We start from the raw sequence: 26,104 nt of genomic DNA, 5'->3' as shown, positions 1-26,104 counted from the left end.
CATCAGGGTCACTGCCGGCGGCCCACGGGTCTCTGAGCTCAGGGAGCAGCTCTCTTCACCCTCAGCCGCTGTCCAGCACAGTGTGGGCCACAAACCCACCACCCACGCGGGGGTGTGATTCAAGGAAAAGGAACAGAGGCATTAGTTAGCTTCCCGGACTCTCCAAAGGCTGCTCCCACGCCTGCTCCCCAAGCAGTAGCTCTGATCAGCTGCAAACATGCTACATCACTGGGGGCTCCGCTAACGTGTCTACCTTTGACAGCGAGGTGACAAGCCCCCAGGAACTCTCATCCACAGGGGGATTACCTTCGGGGCCAACAGGTCACCCTCCTGGGGTGTGCCAGAGCAGACCTCAGAGTCTGGGGAACTGTGTCTTTCCAGAGTCCCTCAACCCTTTGCCAATCCACACCCTTGGTTGTCAACTAGGGCAAGATTCTCTGTTCTCCATTTGAGCAAAATAATGGCAAAGAACAAACGCTGTGTGCCCAGTCGCTCAGTCACTCAGTCGTGCCCGACTCTCTGTGACCCTATGGACTGTAGCCCACGAGGCTCCTCTGTCCATGAGATGCTCCAGGCAAGAACACTGGAGTAGGTTGCTATTTCCTTCTCCAGGGGATCTTCCTGAAACCCAAGGATCGAAACTGCATCTCTGACCGCTGCTGGTCTGAGGACCACACTGTGAGAACCAGGGTCCTGTGGGTTCCAAAGATGAGTAAGATGTTTTCAGCCCCCAGGATCTGGAGTGTGGTGTGCAGGGAGAAGTGTGGGAGACACATGGGCACCCCAGAGATGTGGGGGGCAGTCCTTCTCCAGGGATATATTAAGTGTTCCGAGGAGTCCAGGAGAAGCAAAAAGGAAATGGGTTATCAGAGACGGCTGTATAGGGAAGGCGACCTTCAAGTCGTCTTTGAAGAATAGGTACATGGCATGTAGGCGAATGTAGCGGTAAGGACATTTAAGGCAGAGGACCAGGGCTGCTGTGCAGGGTCTATGAACTGGTCACAAGGCTGGAGGACAGGCGGGAAGTCACAGGAGAAAGGCTGGGAGGCCAGCAGGTGCTGGGGACAACACAAAGTCTGGTTTTTCTATAGGTGGGCATCACTGAAGGAGTTTTAAGCAGGGCGATAGGACGTTCAGCATGACCTTTACCTTTCTGGGTCTAAGTTTCCTTGTCTGTGTGATGGGGTGTGATGGGCAGAAGGTCTGGGCAGGCCTTTTCCAGCCCCAACATGCTGTGATTCCATGGGGGCAGAGGACAGGGCATGGTGCCATCCGGCCAGTGGCCTCACCCTGCTGGCAGCCCCTTGCAGGCTCAGGCACCCAACAGCCACGCACACATGCTCGTCCTGTCTGTCCATCTGCTGCTTCCAGAACCCTGGCCAGCCTGGGAAGTGGAGGCAGACGACCGGGGGAGTCACACACACTGCTAACCTCCCTGGGCCCGTGCGGACCCCCTCCCCCGCGCCGGCTGGAGAGCCAAGCGGCCTGGGATCGAGCAGCGGCTCACAATGGAAGGAAGAGGGTGTAGGAGGGAGGTCCCCGGGCTGACCCTGGTATTGTTCTCGGGCCAGAAGAAAGCTTCCTCCTGCCTCGCCGTTGCAATGCCAAGAAGGGCCGGCGAGCCAGCCGGGGAGAGTCAGCGCGGCCTGGGGGGCGCCCGCCGTCGGGGCGGCCTGGGAGCCGGGGCCCATTCACCAAGGCCTGCAGGAGAGCACGTAGCCCTGTCCGCCCCCGCCCCGCCCCCGCCGGCTGCTCCCAGCGAGAGGACTGGGGCGAACGAAAATAACCGGGTTCCTCCGCCGCCAGGAAGAACAAGACCAGAAATGGCACCCCGGCCAATAAAGGAATAATGGAAGCTTCACACCCGCACCAACACCTCCCTCTTCCCGCCCCCCCCTCCCCCCCCCCCGGGCCTCCGCTGCTCCTTCCACCGCCCAGGGACGCGGAGCAGAGAGGCGCTGGGCGAAGGGTGCAACCTCGCTGAACCAGGACTGGCCCTGGTCCCTGGGACACCCCCGAGACGGTGGGGTGTTCCAGCAGCCCTGGACACAGCTCCAGGAGTAGATGGAGGGTGGGGCTGCCCGTGGGGTGACCCCATTCATCCTGAGCTTGGGGACCTCTCCTGGAAAAACTGCTGGGTCACCAGGGTGGCTGTGTGCAGGAGGTTGGCCCTGCCTCTGGGCATGGGGGAGGGCCTGCTCTCAGCTCTGGGCGCCTGGCGCCCCTGCGGCCTCCCCGTCCCAAGCCCCCGTCATTCCAGACCTGAGGAGGGTGCTGGTGGGGCAGCTCTTGCCATCTGTAAGATGTCCTGGGTCCGGCAGGGTTGGAGAGGGAGCCATCTCCAGTCTGGCCTTGCCTGGGCCTGCTACCCACCACCCGCCCCCATCTGATGGGGGGCTCTCTGTCACTGAGCAAAGGAGCCTGGGTACATGGTCTGGCCCAAAGCAGGGCATGAACCAAGTGCTAGAGGGGCAACATTCCTTTCTAGGAGACCCTGCTGCTGCTGCTGCTGCTGCCGCCGTCGCTTCAGTCGTGTCCGACTCTGTGCGACTCCATGGACTGCAGCCTACCAGGCTCCTCTGTCCATGGGATTTTCCAGGCTAGAGTACTGGAGTGGGTTGCCACTGCCTTCTCCTTAGGAGACCCTAGCCCGTCCCTAATGAAGCAACAAAACTCCCTTCCCTGGCCAGTGTGGGAAGATGTATACAACCCTAGGAACTCCTCAGATATCCCAGGGAGAGAGCATTAGGGTGAGTCCGGCCTTAGGACTCAGCCTTTGACTTCCTAGAATCTCCTTCATTCGCATATTTCTCTGCTCAAGGAATATCCGGTTGAGTCTCCATTGGTCAAGTCCCAAGGCCTGAAGACTCTGCACCGACTGCTCTCTCTGCTCCTGGACACGTCCGCTCAGGATGCCAGGACCCCCGCCCGACCCCGTTCTCACGGCCTCCACGTCTCCTGAACCAGTTAGTTCTGCAGCCCTGAAGGCGACACCTTTTCTTTCCTCTCTCGAGATCCACCTTCCTGGCCATCTTTCAAGGCCAGTTTGTGGTCTGTCCCCTCCAGAAAGCACAAGCCCAAGGAGAGCCAGGAAACAACCAGAGAACCTCAAAACTGGCCTCGAACCCAGTCCTCCAAACACCCGAGAAGTCCCTGAGGACAGAGGTGGTCTGATTCACCCAGGAGGTGAAATCTGACCAGGCCATCAAAGAGTGGGGAGATTTGACCAAGGGAACGGTAGGGACACTGAAGGGACGCGGGACGGGGTGAGCAAAGGGCGGCTCCACACGGCGGGGAGGCAGCTGTACACGCGGCCCGAGGTCTACGCGGCACATGGGGCTTCTCTGAGATCTCTGTCTTTGCAGGAGTTGGGGAAGCTCAACCAAATCGCTATCCTCTGCCCCCAACTCCCATCCCCAAGGCACAGAAGGGATGTGGGTGGTTCCCAAGCAAGTTTCTTGTCTGTCAAGCTCCCCAGTTCTGTGCTCGCTTCCAGGTGTAACTGGGTCTGCACACCGGTAGAGTGGTCATCACATGACCTGGTCTATATTCTGAACCCTGGCAAAGCCTTGAGATGAAGTCAAAGTTGAACACCATCCCAGGTTACAGCTGAAGAAATGGGAGCCAGGAGAGAATCACTTTGGATGGATTCCAAGATGCTCTGCACGTGGAACCCAAGGGCGCTCAGATGACAAGAGAATGAACTTCAGGATTTTGTCACCTGTGTTAACTCTCAGGGCTTTTCATTCTATTTAGACTCTAGATTAGTGGTTATTAATCTTCTCCTGTAAAGGGCCAGATGGGATATATTTTAGGCTTTGAAAGTGGTGGGGTCCACATCATACTACTCAACTCTGCCTTGTAACAAACAACCACAGCCACCGAACCAATGAATGGGCCTGGCTGTGTGCCAATAAAACTTTATTTGCAGAAACAGGCTGCAGGGCTGAACTTGGTCTGTGGACCACAGTTTGCCAACCCCTCTCTAAGACCCCAACTGTGTTACGGATTCCTGAGACTGTCATGTAAGGGAGACAGATGTTTCTGGGGCCCCTGGAGCCAGAAAACATGATATCTGCAGTCACTGCCCTGTCTGCATTCTGCCCCCACCCCAAGACTGTGAGAATCTGGTGCAGACTCAGCCAGTGGCCTGCTTCCCAGGAACTTTCCAAGCAGCTGCCAACAAAACTCTTGAATCCCCCAATAATCTTATAAAAATACTCCCAAACAACAAAAAATAAAAATAGGCTGGCCTCACAGCATGCACAGGTCTAGCTACCTGATGGCCTCAGATAGGAAACCACGGATCGAAGAATTCCTGGTCTCCTCCTTATTGTGTGGGTGCCTATTTTTATCCTGAGGGAGGAAGCACTGTGCGGGGAGGGGTGGTCAGAGACCAGAGGGGGTCTCCAAGGTGAGCCCTCCCCCTCAGAGAGTGAGCAGGGCTTGGGGGAGGCCACTGGAAACCTTTCAGATCAAAACAAAAGTAAAAACACCTCTTCCTCTTGTCAAAGGTGTCAGTAGGGGCTCCTCTCCCCCTCTCCCCACCCCCTCCTCCTTTCTTTCCATTTTTAGTGCCTACAGCAGTAGAGGGAAAAAAAAGGAAAAGATATCCATTTTCTTGTTCTTGCTTATTAAGGAAATGACATTCACCCCTAACTCCCTGTACGTGACTACAGTCGCCTAGAATTAGAAAACGGTTTTCCATCACCTCTTCCTCTCCGTCACTTCTCACAAAGGGGCGCCGGGCTGCCTGAATTCCAACCCCACTCCCCCATTTGTGAGCCGTGTGATTTGGGGCAGGGAGCTGATCAGTCTTCGTGTCTGCAAGATGCTGATAACATAGGGCCTCCACTCCACGGGGTGGCTATGAGAATTCAGAGTTGATGCGTGCAGACACGGAGCTCAGATGGGGCAAGGCTCACGTGTGCCCCTATGAAGGACTCTGGGGGTGCTGGGGGGGTCCCCCTGGGGCAGGAGCAAGTCAGGGCTCATTTAGTCATTCACCTGATATCTAATGAGCGCCTGTGCGAGCCCGCAGAGAACGGAACATGCCAGTGGGAGAACGCAGGCGGACCACAGAAATAAAGCAAGTGTGTAATGGGCACTGGGAAGAAAGATTAACCGGGGGCAGGGGGATGGCAGAGATGGAGCGGAGTGCTCAGAAAACTTTACTGAGAAGGGGACATCTGGCCAGAGACAACATCAAGGTCAAAGGAGATGAGTAACAGCACAGCCTCCCAGGGATATGTGAGGGAAGTAAGGTAGCAAAAAGAAAGCACCGGCATAGTCCCTGCAGTCTGGAAGGCACTCGGCCAGCGACTGCACTGCGACGCAGTCCCTGCTAGACGCTCATCACAGGGGCAGCAGGAGAATTACACGTCCTTGTTCACTGGAAGGAGCAGCCCCGCATTTAAACTCAGTCCGTCACGACTAAGACAATGCCTCGTCCGCAGAAAAGGGCCCAGTTGATCCTGGCGGATCCTGGCGGATCCTGAATGAAGTCAGACTGGGACTTCACCCGGGAAGTCACACGGGGAATGAAGTCACCCGTGGGGTGTGAGACGGGGCGTGAAGCAGGACTTGGGGAAGAGGGCGGGCGTGAGCTGGCAAAGGGGGTCTTCGTTTCATCATGCTTTTGCTCCTTGGCATCTCAGGGCATTTTAATAATAATCACCCTTATGCCCGTGACTTAGCACATCCTCGACATTTCCAGAAGACTTGGCCACAGAACTGGCATTGCTCACGGGAATGATAAGTCACTCCTTCCTATCTGGAGGGCTGGGAACCCAGCAGCTTCAGTCCAGTGTGGGGCAGTCTGCTTTCCACCAACCCTGGGTCTACACTGCAACAGCGCCACCTGCTGGAGGAATCAGGCTGCTTCCGTGTCTACCATCCCTTTTACTCCTGCAAGCACTCAAGAGTCCAGGAAGTCTGATCATCATTCTGGGGGGTGTTTCAGATTTTCATTCTGAAAGCTCATATCTCTCAGGTTTTGGGCAGGGGGTGGGGTGGTTCTCACCCTGACCTAGTCAAGGCCAAGCAGGTAAATGGAGTGCTTAACCCCAAGTCTCACGGTCCCCTTCTCCTGCCCTCTCTCTGGGTCTGATGTGAAGAGAGTACTTCGGCACATCCATGAGGCCAGGAATCCCACTCAACTTAGCCACGTTCCCTGCCCCCTGTGTGCACCACGCTGACCTCACAACGGCGGGCCTACACATTAAGTACTTTAAACTAGGTCAGTCACCAGAGGATCAGAGCAATGGACCTGACCAGGTCAGGGTGAGCTCAAAATTAATTGCAAACAGTCACAGAATGTAGTTTCAAAATTTCCTAACAGGAAAGCAAAAAGGGAAATAAGCTGGGCTATGCAGTTCCTACTGACAGACAAAAGGCAGCAGATGTAACATTTGTCTGATAGAGAAGTCAAAGAAAAAACTATCAAAATGTGTCCTTTGAGAAAGCCTTGGGCAAGGTAAGAGGTAATTCAACCACAACGTCTTTCCACTGGGGTTTTGTGTAAGATGTGGAAGCATCCAGGGCCGTGTGTGTGGAAGAGAGGCAGTATTTCTGCAGGGCCCCAAGGAGACGCTGAGCAGAAACTGTTAAGTTACCACATCTCAGGGGGAAGCAGCTGGGGGTGGTGTCTGAGCTGAGGTCTTGGGCCAGAGGTGAGGCGAGGGCAGTGAGAGGGGAGACCAGAATCCATTCAGGCTGGATGCCCTTGCCTTCACACTGAACTCAGTCAAGTTTATGGGGCTCCATCGATCCACTCCGGTATTCTTGCCTGAAGAATTCCACAGACAGAGGAGCCTGGCAGGCGACAGTCCATGAGGTCACAAAGAGCTGGAGCAACTATCACACTTTCAACCCACTCTGGACCTGTTTATCCGAGGGCAGAAGTCAGCCCTTTGTGACCCCCGCTGCAGGAGCGGGTGCCTATAGGTGAAGTGGGTGCCTATAGGTGCCTATAGATGAAGCCATCTGGTGTGGGGAAGACCACCAGTACTCCTCACTTCGTGGGTGAGCAGCCTCCTTGTCTGTGCAGCTGATAGACAGGTGTGCCCTCCTGGGAGCTGCCACGTGTTCCCACGGGTCTGAGGACTGGAGGGGTGGGGATGGGGGTCTCTGGAGGAACGTCAGGTCTGTGCCCAACAAGGGACACTCTGACCAAACAGGTTTTCCTCTCCCCCGTGTGGCTGCCTCATTCACGACCTCATCCTCTCCCTTGTTCTGGGGAGGAGGCCTGAGCCTGGAGGGCCTGGGTCCTTTGGGGGACGGTGCTGAGTGCCATGTTTGCATCACCAACAAGGCAACAAGGCAAGGACACCTTTGGCTGCTGAGGACGAGGGACCTCGTGCTGCAGATGTCGGCGGGGCCTCTGGGGCGGCGCGCTGGTGCCCTCTAGTGGGAGCGGATGGCAGTGTGGCCATCTGTGCCTCTTTCTGGCCACACCTGACCTTGGGGCCGCACCTGGAGCATCTGGGCAAACGATGAGGGCCGGAACGCCAACATCACTGCTGACCCAACGGGCTGGCCAACTCCCTTGGCATCAACAGAGATGCCAAAAATGCAGGCGGGAACGCCTGCCCAGGACTCCATTCTAAGCCCAGGGCTCCCGCCCTGCCCTGTGGCTACACGGCCTGGAGCCATGAAGGATGTCCCCCAGAATCCAGGTCGCCAAGCTGAGAGCCTCCAGCTGCCCCCTACCCTCATCCTGAATCGGAGCTCTCGGGGGAAAACCCAGCCTCAGCTCACCTGAGGCGGCTGAGTTTGGGGACGCAAAAATCTGGCTGCTGGCTGGCACCCAGCCCAGCTCACTTGCTCCTCCCCTTCGACTATGACTACAGGGAGGCAGGCCCTGGGGATAGTCAACATCACCTTTACGAAAGCATCAGCCTTTACTAACCAACTAAAAATGCCTCTTAAGCGTGGAGAGCTGTGCCTGGGAGACGTGGGTACTGGGACCTACTGTCATATCTGCTCCCGCAGGTTCTTGTGTGGCTCCAGGGGCCTGAGTCCCAGCAGTGGGGGTTCCTGGACTCCCTTCCACTGTGCAGCTACAGCCAGGCAGGCCATCTGAGGACCAGCCGATAGAGTCCTCGGCTTCGGCTGGAGCGGAGAGCACACAGGCACCCAGGTGTCAGCAGCTGAGCTCTGACTGAGGCACTCCCGCCAAGGACCACTCATGTGACACGTGCCATGTGTGACTCCCAGTGAAAGAGACAAGCTGGAGCTCCCGGAGATCAACCGCATGAAGCTGGGGGCCACTGGGGCCCTCAGCTTCTGACTCAGCTGTGCTTCCAGGTCCCAGGCTGCAGAGACAGCACAACCCTGGGGAGGCAGGTGGAGGAGTATGCAGGGAGGGGACCGCACTTCCCCCTGCGGGGTCTCTGACCTGGGCACAGCACCAGCGTTCACTCAGACACTGACAGCTCCGACTCTGCACTGTTATCATCAGAGCACCATCTCATCTCTCTTCTAGAGTGGGCCCCTCCTGGGCAACTCTGCTGCTGCTGCTAAGTCGTGTCTGACTCTGTGCGACCCCAGAGACAGCAGCCCACCAGGCTCCTCCGTCCCTGGGATTCTCCAGGCAAGAACACTGGAGTGGGTTGCCATTTCCTTCTCCAATGCATGAAAGTGAAAAGCGAAAGGGAAGTCGCTCAGTCATGTCAGACCCTCAGCGACCCCATGGACTGCAGCCTACCAGGCTCCTCCGTCCATGGGATTTTCCAGGCAAGAGTACTGGGCGTGGGGTGCCTCTGCCTTCTCTAATGCAATTCTCTCTTTCTCTAAAAGGCTGGTGCAAAGTGCCTGTCCATGAAGATGAGTCAGGAAAGCAAGCGAAGGAGAGAGGAAATTGGGGCAGAAGCAGGCTGTTCACCCCCCTACCTCTTGCTTCCCACCCCCGCCAGCCCCTTTGCTGCTGGGTGGGGTCATGTGTCTGGTTCTGTCCAATGGGCTGTGAGTACAAGTGACACGTCACACCCAGAGCACGACTCTCCAGCTCTCTGTCTCTGCCAGGGTGACCTGGGTGCTGTGGGCTGAGACGGTAGGGCCACAGAATGGGATCCAACTGGAACTCTGGGCCCCCACCTGGGGAAGAAGCTGCCCTAGAGAGCAGCTGAATCTGAGTAAGTGAGAAATAAGATCCTGTGTGTGAAACCTCTGAGATTTGGGCATCTGTTTAATATCATGCCATGGCCTAGAGTATTCTAACACAGCAGATGATTGAAAACTCCTGTTTTGTAATGAATAAATAAATAAATAAAAAGACACATGCCCTGGATATCATACCAGCAAGAGCATAACCAGGTTCGTGTCAAAGTTCTGCTGGGAAATGATGGTAGAAACTCACAGGCAGAGGGGACGGACTGAACATAAAGACAAATGTCTGCCCCCTCTTGTGGGTGGGAGAAGTGGCGGGCAAGTGGGCAACGAGCTTCAGGGCAGACTTTTCCCTCCCTCCATCCGTTTTTGTTCCTTCCTGTCTCCAGATCGGGAGAGGAGGCAATAGGCCTCTTTCTGTTATTACTCCTCAAACCCTGGCTTCTGTGTAAGACTCCAGGAAGCCCACTCATCTCTGCTCAGGCCCCTGAGTGCTGCAGGTGCACTGGGAGCCCCTGGCCTATGGGTTGGGCCTTCCCCTCCACTCAGCGATCTTCAGCCGCATGCATGGTGTCTCTGAGATGTATCTGGTCTCTGAGATGTATTTGGAAGTGGGAGGTGTTTTTTGGGGGGAGGGCACCATGACTGCTCTCTCCCCAGTGACTGGCTTTCAGTGGCTGAAACCCTAGATGCCTGCACATACTAAACAGGTGCATATAATTAAGATCTGTCCCATCCCAAACGCCAGGCTAGCTGACCCAGAGGCCCCAAGGCCAAACAATGGGACTAGCCGGCCTTGTCTATGAGCGGCTTTGAACACCACTAGGAAAGTTCAGTACTCCTGCCTGGAAAATCCCATGGACGAAGGAGCCTGGAAGTCTGCAGTCCATGGGGTTGCTGAGGGTCTGACACGACTGAGCGACTTCACTTTCACTTTTCACTTTCATGCATTGGAGAAGGACATGGCAACCCATTCCAGTATTCTTGCCTGGAGAATCCCAGGGACAGGGGAACCTGGTGAGCTGCTGTCTGTGGGGTCACACAGAGTAGGACACGACTGAAGTGACTTAGCAGCAGCAGCATCAGGAAAGTTCAGAAAACAATCATCCGCGTGTATCCCCATGGGACCTCAGATTCTGCCACCAGGGCTGTATGTTTGGGGATCAGGAAGCCTGATGGACTTGTCCTAATGGGGCCATATGAAATGCAAATACCCCCAAAGAGGGGTCAGGCTGTGAGCACAATCAGCTACAGCTTTTCAACTCCTGTGGATAATATTGAGAAAACTGTAGATTTTCTGTGATGCTTTAACAAACACAGATTCCTGGGTACAATTCAGTGGGTGTGGTCACAGGCCCCCAGGATGGCCCCCAAGGCCCTCCCCTTCTGATATTCACACCGCTATATAGTTCCTCCCATGTGGTACCAGGGTCGGTCTGTACAATCAACATATAGCAGGTGGCAGGGTGAGTGTGTCACGTCTGAGCTTAGGTTAGAAAAGAGCAGGGCTGCTGTGCTGGACACTCTCCACTCTCTCACCCATGCTATTTCTACGTCTGTCTGTCTGTCTGTCTGTCTCCCTCTCCTCCTTCCTCCTCCCTCAGATCTCTTTGCTTTGGAGGAGCCATGCCGTGACACTCAAGCAGCTCACGGAGAGGCTCATGAGGATGAAGCCTTCCGTCAGCAGCCAGGGAAGAACCAAGCCCCCTGCCCTCGGCCATGGGAGGGAGCCGCCATGGAAGCGGGCCCGCCAGCCCCAGCCCAGCCTTCTGTTGACTGCAGCCCCATGACACCTGGGTCACAGTTCTGTGAGAAGCCCTGACCCAGAACCACTCGTCTAAAATGCCTTCAGATTCCTGACTCTCAAAAACCGTGTGGTAATAAATGCTTACTGTTTCAGGTTGCTAAATTTTGAGCCATTTATCCAAGCGAAAAAAAAAGATACCCCACATCCAAGGGCAAAAGAGAAGCCCCACAAGATGGTATGAGGGGCAAAATCGCGTTTAGAATCAAACCCCATTCCCACCAGAGACACTTGGAGTGCTCAAACAAACCTTGTGTGCACCAGGACCCAGAGACCCCACAGAGACTGAGCCAGAACTGTGTCTGGGTGTCTCCTGTGGAGGCACCGGTCAGCAGTGCCTGCCGCAGGGGCAGGGGCTCTGGGTGCAGCAGACCGGGGTATGGCATAAGCCTTCTTGGAGGAGGTCGCCATTAACCCCACCATAGAGCCCGCAGAACTTACACAGGACTGGGGAGACAGACTCTTGGAGGGCACAAACAGAACCTTGTGTGCACGAGGACCCAGGAGAAAGGAGCAGTGACCCCACAAGGGACTGACCCGGACTTGCCCGTGAGTGTCCAGGAGGCTCTGGCAGAGGCGTGGGTCAATGGTGGCCTGCTGCAGGGTTGGGACACTGAGTGCAGCAGTGCATGCGTGGGACCTTTTGAAGGACCCTTATCTTCATCACCTGAACCACAGTTTGGCCTCAGGTCAAGCAACATGGAGGGAACACAGCCCCGCCCATCAACAGAAAATTGGGTTAAAAATTTACTGAGCATGGTCCTGCCCATCAGAACAAGACCGTTTCCCCCTCAGTCTCTCCCATCAGGAAGCTTCCATAAGCCTCTTATTCTTATCCATTAGAAGGCCAACAGAATGAAAACCACAATCACGGAAAACTAATCAAATTGATCACAGGGACCACAGCCTTGTCTAACTCAATGAAACTATGAGCCATGAAGTGTAGGGCCACCTAAGACAGATGGGTCACAGTGGAGAGTTCTGACAAAATGTGGTCCACTGGAGAAGGGAATGGCAAACCACTTCAGTGTTCTTGCCTTGAGAACCCCATGAACACTATGAAAAGACAAGAAGGTAAGTCAATATGCTACTGGAGATCAGTGGCGAAATAACTCCAGAAAGAATGAAGAGATGGAGCCAAAGCAAAAACAACACCCAGTTGTGGATGTGACTGGTGATGGAAGTAAAGTCTGATGCTGTAAAGAGCAATATTGCATAGGAACCTGGAATGTTGGGTCCATGAATCAAGGCAAATTGGAAGGGGTCAAACAGGAGATGGCAAGAGTGAACATAGACATTCTAGGAATCAGTGAACTAAAATGGACTGGAATGGGTAAATTTAACTCAGATGACCTCTACTACTGCAGGCAAGAATCCCTCAGAAGAAATGGAGAAGCCATCATAGTCAACAAGAGAGTCTGAAATGCAGTACTTGGATACAATATTAAAAATGACAGAATGATCTCTGTTTGTTTCCAAGGTAAACCATTCAATATCACAGTTATCCAAGTCTATGCCCCAACCAGTAATGCTGAAGAATCTGAAGTTGAAGGGTTCTATGAAGACCTACAAGACCATCTAGAACTAACACCGAAAAAAGATGTCCTTTTCATTATAGGGGACTGGAATGCAACAGAAGGAAGTCAAGAGACACCTGGAGTAACAGGCAAATTTAGCCTTGAAGTACAAAATGAAGCAGGCCAAAGGCTAACAGAGTTTTGCCAAGAGAATGCAACAGTCGTAGCAAACACCCCCTTCCAACAACACAAAAGACAACTCTACACATGGGCATCACCAGGTGGTAAACACTGAAATCAGACTGATCATATTCTTTGCAGCCAAAGATGGAGAAGCTCTATACAGTCAGCAAAAACAAGACCAGGAGCTGACTGTGGCTTAGATCATGAACTCCTTATTGCCAAATTCAGACTTAAATCGAAGAAAGTGGGGAAAACCACTAGACAATTCAGGTATGACCTAAATCAAATCCCTTATGATTATACAGTGGAAGTGACAAGTAGAGTCAAGGGATTCGATCTGACAGACAGAGTGCCTGAAGAACTACGGACGGAGGTTCGTGATACTGTACAGGAGGCACTGATCAAGACCCTCCTCAAGAAAAAGAAATGCAAAAAGGCAAAATGGCTGTCTGAGGAGGCCTTACAAATAGCTGAGAAAAGAAAAGACGCAAAAGGCAAAGGAGAAAAGGAAAGATGTACCCATTTGAATGCAGAGTTCCAAAGAATAGCAAGAAGAGATAAGAAAGCCTTTCTCAGTGATCAATACAAAGAAATAGAGGAAAACAACAGAATGGGAAAGACCAGAGATTTCTTCAAGAAAATTAGAGATACCAAGGGAACATGCCAAGCAAAGATGGGCACAATAAAGGACAGAAATGGTAGGGACCTAACAGAAGCAGAAGATATTAAGAAGAGGTGGCAAGAATACACAGGAAAAAAAAGAGATCTTCACAACCCAGATAATGACAATGGTGTGATCACTCACCTAGAGCCAGACATCCTGGAATGCGAAGTCAGGTGGGCCTTAGGAAGCATCACTATGAACAAAGCTAGTGGAGGTGATGGAATTCCAGTTGAGCTGTTTCAAATCCTGAAAGACGATGCCATGAAAATGCTGCTCTCAGTATGCCAGCAAATCTAGAAAACTCAGCAGTGGCCACAGGACTGGGAAAGGGGAGCTTTCATTCCAGTCCCAAAGGAAGGCAATGCCAAAGAATGCTCAAACTACCGCACAACTGCACTCATCTCACACGCTAGTAAAGTAATGCTCAAAATTCTCCAAGCCAGGCTTCAATAGTACACGATCTACGAACTTCCAGACGTTCAAGCTGGTTTTAGAAAAGGCAGAGGAACCAGAGATCAAATTGCCAACATCCGTTGGCTCATCGAAAAAGCAAGAGAGTTCCAGAAAAACACCTACTTCTGCTTTATTGACTATGCCAAGCCTTTGACTGTGAGGATCACAAGAAATTGTGGAAAATTCTTAAAAGATGGGACTACCAGACCGCCTGACCTGCCTTCTGAGAAATTTGTACGCAGGTCAGGAAGCAACAGTTAGAACTGGACATGGAACAACAGACTGGTCCCAAATCAGGAAAGGAATATGTCAAGGCTGAATATTGTCACCCTGCTTATTTAACTTCTATGCACAGTACATCATGAGAAATGCTGGGCTAGATGAAGCACAAGCTGGAATCAAGAATGGAGAAATATCAATAACTGCAGATTTGCAGATGACACCACCCTTATGGCAGAAAGCAAAGAAGAACTAAAGAGCCTCTAGATGAAAGTGAAAGAGAAGAGTGAAAAAGCTGGCTTAAAACTCAACATTCAGAAAACGAAGATCATGGCATCTGGTCCCATCACTTCATGGGAAATAGATGGGGAAACAGTGGAAACAGTGAAAGACTTTATTTTTTCGGGCTCTGAAATCATTGCAGATGGTGACTGCAGCAATGAAATTAAAAGACGCTTACTCCTTAGAAGGAAAGTTATGACCAACCTAGATAGCATATTGAAAAGCAGAGACATTATTTTACCAACAAAGGTCCGTCTAGTCAAAGCTATGGTTTTCCAGTGGTTATGTATGGATGTGAGAGTTGGACCATAAAGAAAGCTGAGTGCTTAAGAACTGATGCTTTTGAACTGTGGTGTTGGAGAAGACTCCCCTTGGACTGCAAGAAGATGCAACCAGTCCATCTTAAAGAAAATCAGTCCTGAATATTCACTGGAAGGACTGATGCTGAAACTGAAACTCCAACACTTTGGCCACCTGATGCGAAGAGCTGACTCATTGGAAAAGACCCTGATGCTGGGAAAGATTGAAGGCAGGAGAAGGGGATGACACAGGATGAGATGGTTGGATGGTATCACTGACTCGATGGACATGAGTTTGAGTAAGCTCAGGGAGTTCATGATGGACAGGGAGGCCTGGCGTGCTGCAGTCCATGGGGTCGCAAAGAGTCGGATACAACTGAGCGTGCACTGAACTGAGCTGATTACACAGCAGTAGGTAACTTGGTTTCCCTGGTGACTCAAATGGTAGAGAATCTGCCTGCAATGCAGGAGACCCGAGTTCAATCCCTGGATTGGGAAGATCCCCTGGAGAAGAGAATGACAACCCACTCCAGTATTCTTGACTGAAGAATTCCATGAACAGAGGACCGTGATGGTCTACAGTCTATGGGGTCAAGAAGAGTCGGACACGACTGACTGACTAACACTTTCACTTTCAAAAGATAACTAATACAGTGGATCTAGGTTAAGACCCAGAAAGCCGCTCAGAGACTTAAATGTTGGTGGTTTCCTGGGGGTAAAGCAGGTTCAGGGTGTGTGTGGCGTGGGTGACGTGTGTGCTGTGTGGTATGTGGTGTATGGTATGTGTGTATGTGGTGTAGGTAATTTGTGGTGTGTGGCGTGGGTGATGTGTGTGGTATATGGTGTGTGTGTGGGTGGCGTAGGTAAGTTGTGGTGTGTGGTGTGGTGATGTGTGTGGTGTATGGTGTGTGTGTGTGTGTGTATGTGGTATAGGTAAGTTGTGGTGTGTGGTACGGTGTGTGGTGTGGGTGATATGTATGGTGTGTGGTGTGGGTGATATGTGTGGTGTGTGGTGTATGGTGTATGTGTGTGTGGCATAGGTAAGTTGTGGTGTGTGGTGTGGGTGATGTGCGTGTGTGTGCGGTGTAGGTTAAGTTGTGGTGTGTGGCGTGGGTGATGTGTGTGGTGTATGGGGTGTGGGGTGTGTGTGTATGTGTGGTGTAGGTAAGTTGTGGTGTGTGGTGCGGGTGATGTGTGTGCGTGTGTGTGTGTGGCGTAGGTAAGTTGTGGTGTGTGGTGTGGGTGATGTGTGTGTGTGTGGCATAGGTAAGTTGTGGTGTGTGGTGTGGGTGATGTGTGTGTGTGTGTGTGGTGTAGGTAAGTTGTGGTGTGTGTGTGTGTGTGGCGTAGGTAAGTTGTGGTGTGTGTGTGTGTGTGGCGTAGGTAAGTTGTAGTATGTGGTGTGGGTGATGTGTGTGTGTGTGTGACGTAGGTAAGTTGTGGTGTGTGGTGTGGGTGATGTGTGTGTGTGTGTGACGTAGGTAAGTTGTGGTGTGTGGTGTGGGTGATGTGTGTGTGTGTGTGACGTAGGTAAGTTGTGGTGTGTGGTGTGGGTGATGTGTGTGTGTGTGGCATAGGTAAGTTGTGGTGTGTGTGTGCATGTGTATGTGTGGCGTAGGTAAGTTGTGGTGTGTGGTGTGGGTGATGTGTGTGTGTGTGTGGCGTAGGTAAGTTGTGGTGTGTGGTGTGGGTGATGTGTGTGTGTGTGTGGCGTAGGTAAGTTGTGGTGTGTGTGTGCGTGTGTGTGTGTGGCGTAGGTAAGTTGTGGTATGTGGCGTGGGTGATGTGTGTGGTGTATGTGGTGTGTGTGTGGTGTAGGTAAGTTGTGATGTGTGGTGCGGGTGATGTGTGTGTGTGTGTGTGTGTGTGTGGCGTAGGTAAGTTGTGGTGTGTGGTGTGGGTGGTGTGTGTGTGTGTGTGTGTGGCATAGGTAAGTTGTGGTGTGTGGTGTGGGTGGTGTGTGTGTGTGTGTGTGTGGCATAGGTAAGTTGTGGTGTGTGGTGTGGGTGATGTGTGTGTGTGTGTGTGTGTGGTGTAGGTAAGTTGTGGTGTGTGTGTGTGGCGTAGGTAAGTTGTGTGTGTGTGTGTGTGTGGCGTAGGTAAGTTGTAGTGTGTGGTGTGGGTGATGTGTGTGTGTGTGTGTGTGACGTAGGTAAGTTGTGGTGTGTGGTGTGGGTGATGTGTGTGTGTGTGTGGCGTAGGTAAGTTGTGGTGTGTGGTGTGGGTGGTGTGTGTGTGTGTGTGTGACGTAGGTAAGTTGTGGTGTGTGGTGTGGGTGGTGTGTGTGTGTGTGTGTGTGGCGTAGGTAAGTTGTGGTGTGTGTGTGTGTGTGTGGCGTAGGTAAGTTGTAGTGTGTGGTGTGGGTGATGTGTGTGTGTGTGTGTGTGATGTAGGTAAGTTGTGGTGTGTGGTGTGGGTGATGTGTGTGTGTGTGTGGCGTAGGTAAGTTGTGGTGTGCGGTGTGGGTGATGTGTGTGTGTGTGTGGTGTAGGTAAGTTGTGGTGTGTGTGTGTGTGTGTGGCGTAGGTAAGTTGTGGTGTGTGGCGTGGGTGATGTGTGTGGTGTATGGGGTGTGTGTGTATGTGTGGTGTAGGTAAGTTGTGGTGTGTGGTGCGGGTGGTGTGTGTGTGTGTGTGTGTGTGTGGCGTAGGTAAGTTGTGGTGTGTGGTGTGGGTGATGTGCGTGTGTGTGTGGTGTAGGTTAAGTTGTGGTGTGTGGCGTGGGTGATGTGTGTGGTGTATGGGGTGTGTGTGTATGTGTGGTGTAGGTAAGTTGTGGTGTGTGGTGTGGGTGGTAAGTGTGTGTGTGTGTGTGTGTGTGTGTGGCATAGGTAAGTTGTGGTGCGTGGTGTGGGTGATGTGTGTGTGTGTGGTGTAGGTAAGTTGTGGTGTGTGTGTGCGTGTGTGTGTGTGGCGTAGGTAAGTTGTGGTGTGTGGTGTGGGTGATGTGTGTGTGTGTGTGTGGTGTAGGTAAGTTGTGGTGTGTGTGTGCGTGTGTGTGTGTGGCGTAGGTAAGTTGTGGTGTGTGGTGTGGGTGATGTGTGTGTGTGGTATAGGTAAGTTCCATGTATCAAAGCCCATCCACTGTGTGGATCGTGACTCGCAGTGGAGACGAGAGGTGAAGACCTCCACCCCGGCACCTCTAAGGGCTTATGTCCCACAGGGCCCTGGAGACCAAGAATGCTTGCTGATGGATTGTTCCTGAGAGAGGGTAAACCCTAGGATACAAAACCTGAGTGAGACCTTGGTCTGATGATTTTTAAAATCTGCTTAGTAGGGAGCCATTTCTTCAAATGAAACCATTCATGGAAGATTCACTTAGAGATACAGGCAGAGCCGTTCTGGGTGGGGCTGAGCAGGGGTCCCTTGAAGCCTGCTTCTTCAGCTGCCCCACTCCCGTGACCAGCAGAGCCCCTGAGACAGCTCTGGAAAACCCCAGAGCTTTACAGTCTGCAAACCTCTGATCTAATCCAACTGCGTCATTTTACTGGTGAGTAAACCAAGGCCCACGGAGGAAAGGTCACGTGGCACGTCTGTGGCGGATGCTTCCAAAGTGAGTCTTGTGACCTCTGATGCAAGGTGTCTGCTCTCCGTGGCAGGCCACCCAGGACAAATGCACACGCTGGGCGGGGGGACAGGAAATTGCTCCCTCTCCCACATCCTAACAAAGGCGGCCCCACAGCCTGTCCACCAGCAGAGGGAGCCCCTCCCACGAGCCAGGCAGTGCAGTCAGTGCTTCCTGTGAATTCACGTGCTCAACCTCCTGGACAACCCCAGGAAGTCCACTCTCATCGTCCTGTTGTACACAGGAGCAAACAGGCAGAGCAGGCCAAGTAACTAGCCCGACTCCTTGGCTACGCAGTGGCGTGGCCAGGATTCCATGAGGTCCAGGCACCAAGCCCTTCACCTCTGCATCCGCTGCACCTCCCCTTCCCCAAGTAAGGGCCCAGCTCTCCTCTCCATTCTAGGAGGACTGCAAAGCCCTCCACTCTGCTCCCCAAGGAGCTGGCAAACAGTCCCTCAACAGGAGGTGCGGTCACACCTGTAACTTCCAGGATGCCCCAGGCCTCTGGCTCAAAGGCCACTGAGGGGTCAGTCAACACTTCTCCCAGGGCAGGGGGTGCTCCTCACCTACACCAGTGCCTTGAAAATGTATTTTTTCTACCAATAACGGGCACTGTAGGCATTTAGGAACAGTGATAAAGCAGCGATTTCTGAGTATTTTACCTTTTGTCTTTGGCACCAGGGTTAGCTTTATATTAACCACGAGAATTGAGTACAGATCTGCCAGAGTACATTTCATTAGAGCAGAGGGAATTTCATTAGCAGTTACTCTGTGCCTCTGACCTACACACCACATCCTAGGCCCTACTCATTAGTTCTCTTTCAAACACAGGAAAGTGACTCAGTCTTAGGCTGAGCAAAATCAGTACACAGAGCATCCCCACCCCATCCCCATCCTCCTCACTCGGACTCCCCGGCTGCTAAGACCGCACCACGTCTGCTCCCTCCTTCTATCTGTGGATCCACATACTCATCATGACTCATCTTTTTCTAAACCATTCAAGGACATATTGCAGACATGAGATCACATATCCCTCAAATTATCATAGTGAGTGTTTCTCAAAAACACTCATCCATCTAATGGTTGCATAGCCCCCTAAGTCAGGACAGTTCTGTCTAAGAAACAGTACTGTCACAGACCCCGATTCACATTCCTCCACTGTCCAACCAGGTCTCTATTTCTTTTTGGTCCAGGATCTCAGACAGGAACACACACTGCATTTTGGTGTCTGCCGCTTCAGTTCCCTCTACTCTTGAAGACCCCGCAGTCTTTCTCTGTCTTTCATATCCAAGCAGTTTTAAAGGATGGCCCTTCTATTTGGTTCCTCGGGACCAGACACAGACTATATTTTCTTGGCAGGAAAACCCCAGGAATGATGCTGGGCTTTCTCTGTGCGGCACGTCAGGGGCATAAGGTATCCACCCTTCCCACACTAATGATGCTAACTCTGATCGCCTGGTCAGGCTCCAGCCTGACAGGTTTCTCCACCGTAAAGTCACCACCCGTTCCCTTATAATGAGGTAACCCCATGCATGCCCCAGTCTGGTGCCTGGTGAGTTTCCAGTCTACTAGGCAGGGAGGAGTCCAAACAGAGTCCCGCAGTCTCAATAAGTTAAGGGGACAGACTTCAAAATTCAGGGAGTGCAAGGCCACCAGAATTTGGAAGGCGGAGAACCAGAGAGGATAAAACTGACCACGGAGCAAAACCCAGAAACTGTAGGCACTTGAGTCTTTAGCTAAGCTCAAATTTCACACGTGTGTGAGGAAACTTCCAGGGCTGGTGAAAAGCTACCTGCAGTGAATTGACGGAATAATCCCCTAAGATCAGACGTGGCTGGAAGGAGTCTGTATTCCCAGCCAACATGGTGGAAATGCCTCCTAGGACATAAGGCACCAAGTGGCAACTTCAGAAGACTATTGCCTGAGCAAAATCTGCTTGAAAGGTTTCACATCTAACGAAGCTTAGAAAGCAAGCCTTTAAAGGATCAAACTCTATTCTATCGAACTGTATTCTGCAATAAAGGTCAAAATCTTTTAACAAATAATAATAATAATGTGAAATTCCTAGTATATTGCATCTAATATAAAATTACCAAGCATGTAAGGAAAAATATGCCCCATACTCAAGAGAAAAATCAATTAACAGAAACAGACTATGAAACATCATGGATGGCAGAATTAGTAGAGGATATTAAAACAGCTACAATCAAATATTCCATATGCCCAAGAAGATACAAGAAAGCATGAGCATGAAGAGGACAGAAATAAAAGATAAATACAAAAAAATCCACCTGAACTTCTAGAGATGACCCATCTAATGTCTGAGATGAAACGTACACAGGGCAGGATTAACAGTAGATTAGACACTACAAGAAAAGCTTAGTGAACTTGAAGACAGAGCAATAGAAACTCTCCAAAATGAAACAGAGAAAAAGACTAAAAAATAAGTGCACGACTTCTCTGTTGGTCCAGGAGTTAAGAATCCATCTGCCAGGGCTGGTGCCCTGGGATGACCCGGAGGGATGGCACGGGGAGGGAGGTGGGTGGGGGGTTCAGGATGGGGAACACGTGTATGCCCGTGGTGGATTCCTATTGATGTGTGGCAGAACCAGTACAATATTATAAAGTAATTAGCCTCCAGTTAAAATAAATAAATTTAAATTTTTTAAAAAAGCAAAAAAAAAAAAACCCCAAAGAATCCATCTGCCAAAGCAGGGGACATGGGTCCAATCCCTGGTCCAGGAAGATCCCACATGCTGGGGGGTAACTACACACACCCGCCACGACTCTGCTGAGCCCATGCGCTAGACCCCGTGTGCAGCAGCAGCACAACTAGAGAGCGGCCACCACCTGCCACAACTAGAGAGAGCCTGTGCTTTCACAACAGTGAAGACCCAGCGCAGCCATAAGTAAATAAATTTAAAGTAGCGTGACACATTAAAAAAAAATAAGCAGAGTTTTGGTGAGCCACGGGAAAATATGAAGAAGCATGCCATGCGTATAATTGGAATTATAGCGGGTGGGTGGGTTCCAGTGGAAGTGAGGAGAATTATGGTTGACATGTTTCCAAATCTGATGAATGCTATGAACCTACAGATCCAAGAAGCTCAATAAAGCCCGAGTGATTTGAAAAGAGCCTGATGCTGGGGAATGATTGAAGGCAGGAGGCGAAGGGGACGACAGAGGATGAGATGGTTGGATGGCATCACCGACTCAGTGGACATGAGTTTGAGTAAGCTCTGGGCATTGGTGAGTTGGTGATGGACAGGGAAGCCTGGCATGCTGCAGTCCATGGGGTCGCAAAGAGTCGGACACGACTGAGGGACTGAACTGAACTGATACAAACACAAGGAAAAATGAGCCCAAGTCACATCTTAGTCAGATTGCTGAGGCCGTGACTATACATTCTATTGCCTCCCGTTAAGAGGCCCATAGTCACTCAGCAGCAAAGTGGGAAAGAATCAAATGGAGAGGGACGAGAAGAATGGATGCAGGTGACGCACCAAGACTGACTCAGACGGAAGCAGGCAAGGGCGGCGTGGCGCGCGCATGGCGGGCCACCCCGGAGCCCGGCCACCCAGCTCCTCCTCTTCTCTGCAAGAGGTCTCGCCTCTTTCCCAGAAGCAGCTACACTCCTACTGTGTCTGCCCAAAGCCCAGCACCAGAAGCCTCTAGGGACCTGGATTCACTGTCTCTATGCCGAGTGAGTCCTTTTGTTCCGGAGCCTGGCCCCATTCAGGAAAAGGAGTCCAATCAATGACAAAATCAGCAAGTGCAGCAGACATTTGGAGGCTAGTCAGACAAGTCCACTGTTCACAGAGGCCTAAAAATAGCCCTGACCACATTAGAAACCGAAGCAGCCCTGCCAGTTCCACCAGAACACTGCAGTTTGCCTCACCTCAGAGGTTTCAGGTCAAGGGACGAAAACTTCCCAGTTTGCTGGGCTGCAGGGCACCGGCCATTTCATTCATCCTCCCCCAGCATCTGAGTGCAGGCTGCCACAACACATCCCCATGGGACGCTCTGTACCAAGGTGGGTACCTGCCCTGGCCCACCTACCGTTGCAGTACATCCAGCTATACCCTGCAAGAGCCAGGGCCCAGTGGCTGTGGCTGGCCCTGTCCAGGCTCAGGGCAGGGCGGTGGGTCGGGGGGGCGCTGTTGGAGACACTGCCCCTGCACCTACCTGCCAGGCTGGGAGGACCTTCTCGATGTCGTTCAGGTTGATTCCATCCCCATCTTCCAGCTTCCCTTTTCCACACCTGGGCCAGAAAAGACATAAGGGCATTGAAAGGGCAGCTCACTCAAGCATCGCGTCCCAGCCCAGCAAGGAGGAAGAGCAGAGATGAGCGGGAGAGACCTGGTCCTGCCCTGCTCAAGGCTGCAGAACCAGCCCTGTCCCGCCTGGAAGAGACAGCACCATCCTCCCTCAGGCCTGGGGACACAGACCTTCCTTGAGGACAAAGGACTGGATGCAGGCAAGAATGTGGGGCCTGGGGGTGGGGTGGGGGCACTAACATGACGTCCCGCCCCTAGGGAGGTGAAGGGTACCAGAGTTCCCCTTGATCTATCCAGACAAAGATGCTGAACTCCTTGCCGATGAATGTCCCAAAGCGTATGTGCATCGCAGATCCTACAAATCCCATCATCCTGCCCAGTTACACCAACGGGAAAGCAAGTGAACAGAGAGACCGAGCAACTTTCTTGAGGTCACACAGGCCCCCATTCGGCTTCTTCCCTCCTGGGCCTGCCTCTGGGCCAGTACAGCAATCCTGTTTTGTCTGCACGTCTGCTGTGGGCGGGCACACCTCCAGGCTAGAGGTGCTGGCCCGGATTCACTGGCATATGTCCCTGTCGTCCGCATCAGGTGTAGACTCTGGAACCGGACTTCAGGAGTTGGAGCCCCAACAGCATCGCTTACTAACTGGGAAATGCTGCACAAGTCACTGTCTCTCTCTGTACCTAAGTTCTCTCATTAGTAAAATGGGGATAATTACTAAGTCCCGAAAGATGATGCTGTGAAAGTGCTGCACTCAATATGCCAGCAAATTTGGAAAACTCAGCAGTGGCCACAGGACTGGAAAAAGTCAGTTTTCATTCCAATCCCAAAGAAAGGCAATGCCAAAGAATGCTCAAACTACTGCACAATTGCACTCATCTCACATGCTAGTAATGCTCAAAATTCTCCAAGCCAGGCTTCAGCAATTCATGAACCGTGAACTTCCAGATGTTCAAGCTGGTTTTAGAAAAGGCAGAGGAACCAGAGATCAAATTGCCAATCGCTGGATCATCGAAAAAGCAAGAGAGTTCCAGAAAAACATCTATTTCTGCTTTCTTGACTATGCCAAAGCCTTTGACTGTGTGGATCACAATAAATTGTGGAAAATTCTGAGAGAGATAGGAATACCAGACCACCTGACCTGCTTCTTGGGAAACCTATGTGCAGGTCAGGAAGCAACAGTTAGAACTGGACATGGAACAACAGACTGGTTCCAAATAGGAAAAGGAGTATGTCAAGGCTGTATATTGTCACTCTGCTTATTTAACCTCTATGCAGAGTACATCATGAGAAACGCTGGGCTGGAAGAAGCGCAAACTGGAATCAAGATTGCTGGGAGAAATATCAATAACCTCAGATATGCAGATGATACCACCCTTATGGCAGAAAGCAAAGAAGAACTAAAGAGCCTCTTGATGAAAGTGAAAGAGAAGAGTGAAAAAGTTGGCTTGAAACTCAACATTCAGAAAACGAAGATCATGGCATCTGGTCCCATCACTTCATGGCAAATAGATGGGGAAACAGCGGAAACAGTATCAGACTTTATTTTGGGGGGCTCCAAAATCACTGCAGATGGTGATTGCAGCCATGAAATTAAAAGACGCTTGCTCCTTGGAAGGAAAGTTATGACCAACCTAGATAGCATATTGAAAAGCAGAGACATTATTTTGCCAACAAAGGTCCGTCTAGTGAAGGCTATGATTTTTCCAGGTGTTATGTATGGATGAGAGAGTTGGACTGTGAAGAAGGCTGAGTGCCGAAGAATTGATGCTTTTGAACTGTGGTGTTGGAGAAGACTCTTGAGAGTCCCTTGGACTGCAAGAAGATCCAACCAGTCCATTCTAAGAGAGATCAGTCCTGGGTGTTCTTTGGAAGGAATGATGCTAAAGCTGAAGCTCCAATACTCTGGCCACCTCATGGGAAGAGTTGACTCATTGGTAAAGACTTTGATGCTGAGAGGGATTGGGGGCAGGAGGAGAAGGGGACGACAGAGGATGAGATGGCTGGATGGCATCACCGACTTGATGGATGTGAGTTTGAGTGAACTCCCGGAGTTGGTGATAGACAGGGAGGCCTGGCGTGCTGCGATTCATGGTGTCGCAAAGAGTCGGACACGACTGAGTGACTGAACTGAACATCATAGGGCAGTTGGAAGATTAAATTAGTTAATATACGGAAGTGCTTAGAACTGTGGTCAGCATTCAGTAAACACTATTATAAATGTACCTGCAGAGAATATATTGTAACAGTAAATGCAGGCAATAATTAAGTAAAATTATAATAAAATAACAAGGTGAAAATATTAGTGCTACTAGGAATACTGCTACCACTATTACTGTCCTTGTTATTGTTACTGGGGAAACAGTAACTGACAGCACAGATTCTGGAGCGAACACAGCCTCATGCAAGTTACTCAATTTTTCCGCAAGTTTATCATCCTTTGAAGTGCAAATAACAATAGTTCTTACCTCCTGAAGCTGTGCTGAGTTTAGACGACGGGCGGCAAGCAGTTACACTAGGATTGGTGTATGCTCAGAGCCTAGTGAGTGTTAGTCACTACTTCTGCAGTTATTTTCTCACAGTTGTGTCTGACTCTTTGCAACTGGGTAGACTGTAGCCCACCAAGCTCCTCTGTCCACGGGATTTCCCAGGTAAGGATACTGGAGTGGGTTGCCATTTCCTTCCCCAGGCGATCCTCCCTACCCAGGGATTGAACCCAAACCTTCTGTACTGGAGGGCAGTTTCTTTACTACCACTGAGCCACCAGAGAAATGTATTATTATTAGCCCAGGTTGTGGCAAGAGCTGCCCAATGGGCTGGTGGCAGCATTTTCCAGCTGCAGTTAATGCAACTCTCAAATTTCAGCGTAATCAGTTTATTTCATCAAATATTTTCACAGAATCTCTTGTGTTTGGGGATCTGCCGACCTTTCTTGGGGTCGTGGAAAATAAATCCCGCGTGGTTCCTGCCCTCAGACGGCTCACAGAAGTCCTCAAGTCGGACTAAGAGGGCGCTGAGCCTGAGCACCAGCAGGGGGCAGCACGAGATAAGCGAAGCGACGTCGCTCAGTCGTGTCCCACTCTTTGCGACCCCATGGACTGTAGCCCAAAGTCCTACGGACTGAGGAGCCCTGGATCCCCAAGGGAAACCGTGGCTGCAAAACCCACTAGGGCTTGGGGGAAGTCAGGGGGGACGGGTATGAACGACGCTCCCTTCAACACACGCTTCTGTTCTTGGGGGCTCTGTCTCGGGCTGGGCCCTCGGGGTCACAGGCGGGCAGCAAGAGCAGGGTGAGAGCAGCAGAGCTCAGAGGAGCAGCACCCAGAGCGGCCTGGGGCTGAGGGAGCGGAGCTGGGAGGGGAGCTGGCCCAGCAGAGCATCTGGGAGAACGTCCCAGGCAGAGGCCTGGAGTGAAACACGGCGCAGCCAGCAAGAAGGCCCGGGTTCTAGCGGGAGGTGGGTGGGGGACAAGCGTGGGGCCCAGGGGCAAGAGGAATTGCAGGGGCGGCTCTGGAAGCACAGCGCGGGTTCCGCCGGTGCAGCTGGGGTGGGAGAGGGGTGTAAGGGGACTTTCTTGCCCCTTCCGGCCCCACCCTAGTGGTGATGGTGCAGGACTGCAGAGCTGGAGAGAGGTCTGGAGACATGCCTTTCAGCTAACAAATCTGCCTGGTAGAAACAGGCTGGCCCGCAAAGGAACCGACTGCTTGAAGTCACCTGTGTTCCCTGTGAGTCC

At 51.8% G+C, this 26,104-nt stretch overlaps 1 protein-coding gene across 7 annotated transcripts in view; it reads right to left on the bottom strand.

The window, feature by feature from the left end:
- Positions 1-26,104, bottom strand: part of CTIF (cap binding complex dependent translation initiation factor) — a 326,137-nt gene that overhangs the window by 179,005 nt on the left and 121,028 nt on the right. For all 7 annotated transcript variants that reach the window (XM_060405512.1, XM_027960717.2, XM_015103729.3 and 4 more), the window contains one exon: positions 22,279-22,354. In XM_060405512.1, coding sequence (XP_060261495.1) covers positions 22,279-22,354 — 76 coding nt within the window. The remainder of the gene's footprint in view (positions 1-22,278; positions 22,355-26,104) is intronic.

This window comes from Ovis aries, chromosome 23 (genome assembly GCF_016772045.2).
Source record: "Ovis aries strain OAR_USU_Benz2616 breed Rambouillet chromosome 23, ARS-UI_Ramb_v3.0, whole genome shotgun sequence".
Taxonomy (NCBI): Eukaryota; Metazoa; Chordata; class Mammalia; order Artiodactyla; family Bovidae; genus Ovis; species Ovis aries.
This window is presented reverse-complemented; position numbering and strand designations above follow the sequence as displayed.